The sequence below is a fragment of the Danio aesculapii genome, chromosome 12 (assembly GCF_903798145.1).
Source record: "Danio aesculapii chromosome 12, fDanAes4.1, whole genome shotgun sequence".
Classification (NCBI taxonomy): Eukaryota; Metazoa; Chordata; class Actinopteri; order Cypriniformes; family Danionidae; genus Danio; species Danio aesculapii.
The window spans coordinates 18,020,294-18,030,932 of NC_079446.1; the positions used below are offsets into that span (position 1 = coordinate 18,020,294).

General features: G+C 37.0%; 1 protein-coding gene across 1 annotated transcript; it reads left to right on the top strand.

Moving 5' to 3' along the window:
- Positions 1-6,156: 6,156 nt before the first annotated feature.
- LOC130238320 (procathepsin L-like) lies at positions 6,157-9,600 on the top strand. Its single transcript, XM_056469293.1, has 7 exons — positions 6,157-6,282; positions 6,401-6,523; positions 6,834-6,986; positions 7,178-7,402; positions 8,362-8,530; positions 8,670-8,787; positions 8,897-9,600. Exons 1-7 carry the CDS (start codon positions 6,160-6,162, stop codon positions 8,994-8,996), a joined length of 1,011 nt encoding a protein of 336 aa, XP_056325268.1. The 5' UTR covers positions 6,157-6,159; the 3' UTR covers positions 8,997-9,600.
- The last annotated feature ends 1,039 nt before the right edge of the window (positions 9,601-10,639 follow it).

Genomic DNA, 10,639 nt, shown 5'->3' on the forward strand with positions numbered 1-10,639 from the left:
GCTTGATTGCATCTTTCGCCAGAAGGACAGCAATCTACTTGCGCAAGACGGGGGTGCTCTCAGGGATGACCCTCATACAATGAACACTCATGAACTTGGGAAGGCAAATAGCGAACTGTATGGCATAGCCGAGTCTGATCATCCGTATGAGCCACCGCATCGCGCTAGGCAGCACTAACCAGGCTGGCATAGCGCGAGCTAATGGCACCATTGGAGCGATCGCTTACATACCAGCGGAGGGGCAGCTCGGTAAGGGAGTGGTCACCCCGGGAAATGGAGCGTCCCGAGGAAGAGCTGAGAATAAGAGAATGTCTCTTACCTTCCTCCCTGGATCCCACAGTGAGGCCAGAGTGAGAGAAAGGAGTCCGTTCTCCTGCACTCTGAGAGCCTGAGGCGAAGGGGCCCAGCGTTGCGAACTGGAAAGCGGAGTGTCCCAGACTGGCAGGGCTCGGGTTTGCGCATCCAGAGAGAGAGGAAACTGCTCTCACACTCAAAGCAGAGACAGAGCACACAGATGAGGAGCAAGGGGTCTGCGCTACTCGACCATGTGCTCTCTTAGGTAATTCTGCTCTTTCAGTAAACTGCTCTTTTAGATCACCAGTAAAACACCAAGGAGACTAAAGCGACTAAAACGTCTTTCCCCGCACTGGTGAAGGTAATGCTTTCTTCTATGGAAGTCAGCTCAGCAGAAGGGTTCTTCAGTCTTGTGATCGGGTCTGAAGGAACAATTGTAATGAGCTGGCTCCAGCGGCTGGGGATCAGCTGTAGAGCCAAGTTCCGCCAATTCAATTGACATTTCAGTGGCCCGTTTTCTTACTCTTCAGAGTGATTGGTCGTCTGACGAACTCCCATAGTCTGTTTGCCAGATACATGTCGAAGTTCCTTATGAAGGGGAACTCCTTAATCAGATTCAGGAAAGGTGAGTATGGAGAGAGGTACAAGTTTATAAACTGCCCATTGCACTCATCCTCTCACATTGTTTCTTCGATCCATGCTTAGGCACTCTCCTTCCCACCTTCAACAACCTGTTTGCTCTCTGAACTGACTTAGTTGTCACATCAATTGAAAAGCGTGACATCAATTTCGAGTGGTTTTGTTGAATCATGACATCTTTTCTCTATTTGTATTTGATTGCTGCCATTTGTGTTTAGCAGTATGAATGGCATGTGCATTAGAGTGCAGAATGTGTTTTGAGAATGAGAATTTGTTTACAGTTTTGCTGAAAAGTCTAAAGCTGCGGTCACACTTCACTTTTCTGCTCATAAACTTCCATTCATACACACGCTAATAAGTCAGACCGGAAACATAAGGTCATGCGGCAAGTTTCGTAGTTTTCTGCATTGGAAAGTTCAAGCTTGGTGAACTCTGACCTGCGAAATCGCATCATGGCCCAGAGTTTCATAAGGTTTAATGCAGATAAAATTTATCCAGATTTAGTAATCCTTTTTTGCGATCCGTGATCACATAATCCAGTTAACTTTGTGAGCCAGTTTTTCTGGATCAAAGTGATCCAAATCCTACAAAAAAGGTCTGAAAAGCCCAAACTAAAGATTTGATCTGAATCAAAACCAATATTGGATTACGTGATCTAATCCAATTATGTATATATATGTAATAGTTTTTTCTTTTGAAAAACCCATTTTCAAGGTTTGATCTAATCCATTATCCAATATCCTAGTGGATTACTTTTAAAAAACCAGGCCCATATAATTGCATGAGACCAATCGAGGATCAAAATATGACCTCTCTGGACAGAAATTTAAAACATGGACCAATCGCTCACTTTTTTTAATGTCTAATCATCTTGTTTAATCTCGCCCCTTTTCGCAGCGCCATACAACAGAATTTAGCAAGATGACTAGACATTTAAACAAGTGAGCTACTGGTCCATATTTAAAATTTCTGTCCAAAGAGGTCATGATTTGATTCTCGATTGGTCTCACGCAGTCAAGTGATGCAATTTGATCTTTCCAATGCCACAATCTACGAAACTTGATGCACGACCTTGCGTTTCCGGTCTGACGCATTCGCGTGCATATGAATGGAAGTCCAGTTTGACGGCAGCTTTAGTAGAATCTGCACATTGTGTTTTACCATGTGAAATGGTTTAAGGTATTGACAAAAGACTGCACAATTAGCTAAATGAGGTCATGGCAATTGAGAACTTTGTTCAGCCAATGGGTTTTAGTGTTTTAGCAATTAAGAAAACTGTACAGCTGCGGTCACACTAGAGTTTGTGCTGCAAAAACTATGGACAAAAAAGTCTATGGGGAGAAAAGTGGAGTGTGACCGCAGCTTAAGTATTATTCTAATTTTCTGATAAACTGAAATTGGTGTTTTCATTAGTTGTCATCAAAATTAAAAGAAATAAACACTTGAAATATATCAGTCTGTGTGGAATGAATATATAAATTATACAAGTTTCACTTTAATTAGTGAATTAGTGAAATATGTTAACTTTTTGAATATATACTAGACTAAATACAGCAAGGAAGCATTAGACAAATCACATCCAAAACAAACCAACCAAGAGTAGATGTACGCAAACAAGGGACATGTGTTTAAAGTCAAGTAAATGAGGATAAGACAATCTAAATTAACAAGAGGGTGTGGTAACAAGAAACAAGAAGGCAGGATAAGGGTAGCAAAGCCATGTGCACAAGTACAAAACAAACCAATGCTGCGTCCCAATTCGCATACTTCTACTACGCCCTAAAAGTATGTACTTTTTTGTAAAGGAAACATTTATACTTTTGAGTGGGTAACAGAACAGTATGCAAGCTTTGTGACATCCACATTTTTTTTCATATTTAATTTCCTACCTTATTGGAGAAGCAGCAGCAGGTTAATCTCCTATTCACGAGTCTTTCATGCAGAGAAATCTCCTCAGGTCTTTTAATAATTATACATTCAAATGTTAATGTCCAAACATATCTTTTTATAAGTTCAGTATTGTTGTTGCAGATGAATCATAACACAGAAAACGCAATTTAAATATTTTCCAGTGGGCTAGATATTAATTAACAGTCATACAAACATCTTTACCAAAGCCTCTCTACTTGGTGGTTGGCCTCGCACGTCCATCATGTTTGTAGTTTATCTACACTTTTCACCCGCATTGGTAGTTCTAATTGAGTTCCCGTGTATGGTGGGCACTATCATCAGTGTATGGATGGTTCTACACTTAAAGTTTTCCCTGGAAATAGTAAACCATCCGGGATACTTTGGCATACTCTTTTCAACATACTACGATTTGGGACATACTAATTGTACTTTCAAATACTATTTAGGACGGATATTATGTGAATTAGGATGCAGCATTAGAGACATTAAACAAAGACACTGACTGTACAGACTGATAGAAAAGACCTGACTGTCAGTGTGGGACCCTGATAAAAAAGTTCAATAACTTGTTATTCTTTGTGGTAAAAAAACAACAACTTGTTATTTTTGTGTAATCAGTGGAACGAGATCTCTGAGATCTTGAATGAAATACTGTCTACATTTAATGTTACCGATGATGAGTCTCCAGGCTTCACTGTGTGTGTACTGTGTGCCCTTGTAGATGTGGGTGTCTGTGGTTCTGTACTGACTCAATAGGTGCAGAGAATATAACTGAGCTTATCAGAAAAAAAAGCTTTTATATTTCATTTAAAAATTCTTTTTCAAAAAGAATATATTTTTTGTTTATTGTGTCAATTATAATACAGTTCATTTTGCATAGAAAGTCTGTAAGCAAAGATTAAGAAAGATTTTTTTGTTGTCTTTACAAAAGTAAGGAACACCGTTTCCTAAATGTATGTGGACTGCAACAGAAAGACATATGCATTCTAACAGGGGTGGAAAAACACTAAATATGTATTAAATGCTTACATGCAACAGAGCTGTTTTTAATTATTTGAAATGGTGATACTTAAAAACAAACTTTTGTTTTAAATACACACATTTCAGCCTGATCAGACTTATTTTGCAGCACAACTTTTGTTTCATGTACCAATTCTATCAATTTATAATAAAAGTAACACAAACTTTATAGGAATAAGACATGTAAAACAAGAGAATTACTGAAATTGTGTTGGAACACAACAGGAGTGGACGTATACATTTTGTAACAATTGATTTAAATTTTACAGAAAGATTTTTGAAAGCATAAATTTACCTCTTTTAAGTTAAGGCTGAAAGTTCAAAAATTAACTTATATGTGTTTCTTTAGACCATCCGGCCTCTGTAGATGTGCTTACCTTTTCAAGCATTGTCACTGTGTGGAAAAAATTGTGAACAGAAAGTCAACCTCGCACAAAAAAAGAGGATAACATGATTATGCTTTTTATTTTAATTGAAAATCAGGGTATATGCAGGAATCCTAAAGGAAATTTCAATACCTTTTTAAGACTTTTTAAAGACCTTCTCAGAATATTTGAAGACCTCATCGCCACTTCAAGTTCTAATCAGTACCAAACCTTTAACTTAATAAACAGTTGCTAATAAACAGTTGTAGTTAAAGAAATAAATGGAGCACAACCATGCAACAGAACTTAAATGAGCTCAGAAGAAACAAACCTTGAAAGAAAATATTACGTGGTTGTTTTCAGCGACAGGTTTCAACCACGGTTTAAACTCGTCTTACTCCAACCAGAAGTATGCAAACTTGCCATTTTGCTGTCTGTATTGCTCTAAGGTTTCGCTACATGTAGAGAGCGTCACATCACCTTCCCGTGTTTGTCGCAAATTACATAACATCACTCAGACAGAGGAGCTTGGCCGGACTCTCCCTGCCCGAAGCAACCCAGGAAAATAAATATATTTATGCTTTTTTAGAGTCAATCACTTTGGACAACGATTGAACAAAATTAAATACCTCGTAAAAATGTGATTAAGACTGTTGAATAGCTTTTAAGGGCCTTAATTTTCTCATAATTGATTCATCAATTTTTAATACTTTTTAAGACCCTGCGGACACCCTGGAATATAGAAATAGGAATTGAAATAAGAATTGAAATATCTATGAATTTAGTACTGCAATTGAACATAAACTATCATCTGGCTTTTAACACTCATTTTATTAGCCAGAAGGTATAACGAAAACATCTAATAACTTCTAATAATTTTTTTTTTTGTATATACATCTGTTTTAGCTTTAAAATGTTTAGTAACTGAGTGCGTAACCAGCTTGTTACTTTATTTTCAGCTTTATGTTTTAATAAAGTAAGATGAATAAAAGATAAAATGGCAATTAAACAATTATCACAATAGGCAAACACACATATTCTTAAATGTGCAAAGATGTTCTCTCTCCTGCAGCCAGAAAAGGATATATAAGGACACATTAGTAGTGGAAGTATTGTGTCTACTAATTTTAATCAGTCTAAATTATTAATAATATTTAGTAATTAGAATTAAAGTAATTAGCATTTAGTGTGAGTACAAAACAGGAGCCACTGATGCTATTTAAAAATGCTTAGTTTTCTAAATGGCCTCTGTGTTTTCTCTTGGATTATTTTCTGTCTAAGCATGTTGTCAAGCACACCCTTATGTGACAAGCACAAACAACACACCCAACAAACAAGACGTTACAAACTTAAAAAAAAAAAAATAAATAAATAAATAAATCTCTACATCTCCCTATCAAGTGTAGCATATTTTATTAAGCTTTCCACTTGTGTATTGTAAATGTTGATTTTCTAAACTGAAATAACAAAATATTTCTGATTACTGTAATCTTGTTACAGTAGACTAGTAATATAAAGAATCACCATAGTCCATTGATGGATTCTCTTTCTTGTGATGCTAGATCACATGAGAAGAAGTTTTTGCGGAACTGATTGGTTGTAAATACTTGTCTCATCATCACTGTGAGCCAATGAGAGACCGCCTCTATGTTCGGACAGGTTTTAAAACACGCTCAGTTGTAAGATATCACAGTCAATAATTTGGTTTGCTTGTGAAAGGTAAGTGTAAATCTTTTTTTCTCTCTCTCTTAAAATTGCTTGCATGATATTTAGATGACATTTAGTTCCATTTATAGTGCACAGATTGTGATGTGGCTTGGTCTGTTTTGTTAAACCATTAAGTTTTTTCTCCCTGTAATTGTTTATAATCTTCTCTTTACAGTGCTTTAAACTGAGTCTTGTTTTTCTCTGTCACAGTCTTCCAGGCAAGATGATGTTTGCTTTGCTCATCACACTGTGCATAAGTGCAGTCTTTGCTGCTCCAACTGTAGACATGCAGTTAGATGACCACTGGGACTCCTGGAAGAGCCAGCATGGACGAATCTATCATGAGGTGGGAAGACTATAGTTTATAGCCATATATCAGCTTTACATGAATGAATTAAAGCCATGCATGTGTTAAACATGAATTTGTGCTTTGCAATGGCTGACACATCTGTTTTGTTTTCCAGGATGTAGAGGTTGGGAGGAGAATGATTTGGGAGGAGAATTTGAGAAAAATTGAGCTACACAACTTTGAGTACTCCATGGGAAACCACACATTTAAACTGGGAATGAATCAATTTGGTGACATGGTGAGCAGTTTAGTATTACTGTCAAGTCATTTATTTCTCTCTATATATTTTGTTGTACAATACAATTTATCAAACAGATTTACAAACAATCAAAATGCAAGGATGATTTATCAGTGTAAAACCAGATCAGAATTTTTTTTTTAATTTTTAAATTATGATCAACATCATAGATTGGAGATTTAAGCCCAATGTATTTTAATGAATCTTCTGCAAAATGATTTTAATTCTCAATTCAAGTTGCTATTGACACCTTATATAGTAGTATTTGTAAAGCTGTTTTATTAAAACATTTCATGACATTCTCTTTTAGACAAATGAGGAATTCAGACAGGCAATGAATGGTTATAAGCAGGACCCAGACCGGAAGTCAAAGGGTGCATTGTTCATGGAACCCAGCTTTTTTGCAGCCCCTCAACAGATTGACTGGAGACAGAGGGGCTATGTTACTCCTGTAAAAGACCAGGTGAGTTTAAAGTAACTGAAAACTGCAAATATTTTATTCTAAATTAGGACATGGTTGCATCTATTACAACTGATCCAATTACAGTTGAACAGGTAAACCCAGTTTGTGCTAAAATATAAATGCCTTTTAGTATTTCAGTATGTGTATCTGTAGCTTTACTGTTTGATGACTCTTCTCTCTTGTGGTTTTAGAAACAATGTGGATCTTGCTGGTCTTTCAGTTCAACGGGTGCCTTGGAGGGTCAGCTCTTCCGTAAAACTGGAAAGCTGGTTTCTCTGAGTGAGCAAAACTTGGTGGACTGTTCCAGACCACAGGGCAATCAAGGCTGTAATGGAGGCCTCATGGACCAGGCCTTTCTGTATGTTAAAGAGAACAACGGGCTGGATTCTGAGCAGTCGTACCCTTATCTTGCAAGGGTAAGAATCAGTTATGTGCTCTTCTGTCTTGTGCGTCTATGGTGGGTGTTTACCCTTAGGGTTTATTAATAAAATTTGGTTTTACCAAACAAATTGGGTCTTTGTAAATGTAGAATCTGGCTATTTCAAATGTGTGTAACTGACATATATGACATTTGAAGTGTTATTTATTTGATGCATAGGTCTACTTTTTTCTTGTGTGGTAGATATGCATATTTAATTTGTGTGTTCATTTCCTTTGCTTCACGAGTTCACACTTGCAATAGTTTCAGAATAAAGCGTATTTGGCGTGCTGTCCGGGGGAAGGGCTCTGAGCTCGGGGAAGACACCCAAACTTGAGTTATTCCTCTTATCAGGAAACAAAGAGGAATAGGGATTCGAGCGAAGTATCTAGCCCGGCCCCAGAACGCTCCCCCCGGGATTGTAATGCTTAAGAGGTGAGGTGACGGGGTGGTGGAGGGATGCTAAAGTCGTAAGATGCTGCAGGTAAGACAGCTTTGGTATATATAGGGGTTTGGTCAAGAACTGATTGGATAATAGAATAATTGTCAATGACGTATTTGATACTGAAACTTCTGCGCGTGCTCCTCCCGAAATTTGTTTATAAAACATCACTTAAATGCAACTAGTTTCTTATAGTAGCTTGACTGTACATACAAATTACCTATATTTAAAAAGTGTAACGTGAACAGGTAATGTTTGAGGTACTATACACATACATATATACATATATATACATATATATATATATATATATATATATATATATATATATATATATATATATATATATATATATATATATATATATATATATATTCTCTTGAAACCATCAGAACTAATGTATTTGCAGGTTGTGGTTAATTGAAATCATGTTTTTTTTTTTCTTCTCTCTCTTTGACTGAAAATCTAAGTACTTTGAAACTTCAGTGTACCGTTTTCTTATTTTAACTTTGCAGGATGATCTGCCATGCCGGTATGACCCCCGTTTTAATGTCGCTAAAGACACTGGATTCGTGGACATCCCCAGTGGTAACGAGCTTGCTCTGATGAATGCTGTTGCTGCTGTGGGTCCTGTATCTGTTGCTATTGATGCAGGACATCAATCCATACAGTTCTATCAGTCTGGTAGGTTTCTGATATCCCTCAACTCTAGTTTTAATTGGATTTTTGCTAAAATGGTTGTTTATGCAACTATGACAAACATGTCTTAATTTATTCTGCCTGAACTTACTCTGCCTTAACTTTTTAATATTCTGAACTTTAGGCATCTATTATGAGAAGGCATGCAGCAGTAGTCAACTTGATCATGGAGTCTTGGTGGTTGGCTATGGTTATGAGGGTGCTGATGTTGCTGGTAGAAGATACTGGATTGTGAAGAACAGGTATGATACCAAAAATCTTTAGTTTTGCTGGCACAAGCTTGATGTTTTTGTATTTTATTAATTATGTCCCTACCCCACAACCCCCCCCCCCCTTTTTTTTTTTTTTTAGCTGGACTGACAAATGGGGTGACAAAGGCTACATCTACATGGCTAAAGACAAAAACAATCACTGTGGCATTGCAACATCTGCCAGCTATCCCCTAATGTAAGGCCACTGGAGCCTTCTCTGCATTCTGAAATTGACAGTTTATGGTTTCTCTTTATTTTAATGTATTTTTCATTCTTCTATTTTATCAAATTGTATTGCAGTTAAGGCTGTGATATGTAGTAGTCTTTTAGGGAAATCCATTCTTTTTGTTTCATAATGTCTCGTAGTTTTAGTTCAGAACTCTGCAAATCTATCTGCAGCAAGTGCCTTCTATTGACCTTATTCTTCAATGCGGAGGTGAGCTTGTTTTTGCGATTGTTTTAGAACTTCAGATTTAGTCGCCTATGGGAGAAATGACTTGGAACAATTAACATCAGAAAACGGTCAAACTACTTGCTCTACAAACAAGTGTTTGCATGACTATACAGACCAAGTAGAATACTATAGTAATAAAATATAAGTTTGCAACATAAAGTAGTATAATGGGCTGTTTTAACGGCTAAAAATGAATGGAAGTGAATGACACCGTAAGTCTCGAGCCAAAAAGATTCAAATAGCTGCTCCCGCTCATACGTGAAGAATAAAGTTAAGTTATCTTCGAGGGATATAATCTAGAAGACACCTTTTGTTGGTCAGTGAACCATTTTATATTGTGATCCAAATCATTTCACTCTTACACTCCTTTTGAGTAGTGTAATGGGTTTCTCTAATGCAAGAGATTATCCAAGCATGTGCTGTGCTATATCTACTGTACTTGACCTGTAAATGGATAAATATTAAATATTCTGGCATGGAAAGCTCAAGTCTGTACTGTATTTATTTGCACATGGATCTCACGCAAGCAGGACTATCCTGTAGGCATCTGTCCACAGTATATTTAAAATGCCCAAACTTTTGCATAGCCTATTTTTCAGTTTCAATTTAATTTCACACGTCTCAATACTGTTACACTATCAGACATCCCAAGATCTCCCGGATGCCCGCAAACGTATGATAATCTCCCGGAAATCGCACGTCTCCCGCTCGTTTTTTAAATACGTTGCACACCGCATCCCTCCCAGCTCTTCAGGTATGTCGCATGCAACTCACCCCCACCACTATTCAGGTACACTGCACGCATCGGCCCCCACCGCTCTTCAGATAGGTCGTCGCGCACCATCATCACCCTCCATCTCCTATTTTTGCATAAAACTGTACATGAGCTGGTGGAAGGGGCATAATAGGGTTACACAAGTAAGCTATAGTTCGTGCGTTGGAAAGCTTTGTGAACTCTGACCTGCGGAATTGCATCACGTGACAGTGTGAGACCAATGAAAAAACAAAACATGACCTCTGTACAGAAATTTAAAATATGGACCAATCACTCGCTTTTTTTAATGTCTACTCATCTTGTTTAATCGTGCCCCTTTTCACAGTGACGTACCACAAAATTTTCCATGCTCAAACTCAAAAAAAATAGTGTGACCGCGGCATAAGTATTGAGTGCTGTGCATGCCAGCTTGGAACTTTAGGGTGGGCCAAGTGACATTTTGGATAGGCCAAAATTTTTTTTTAATTAAATAAATATATATAGATATATATAGATAAGACAAAAGTTCTTTTAAAGGTAATAAAAATTATTAATAGCATTTTAAAAGTAATATATTCTTAAGTAATGTATTCTTATTAAGTAATCTTTTTAAATGTTTTCTATCATTTACTGAA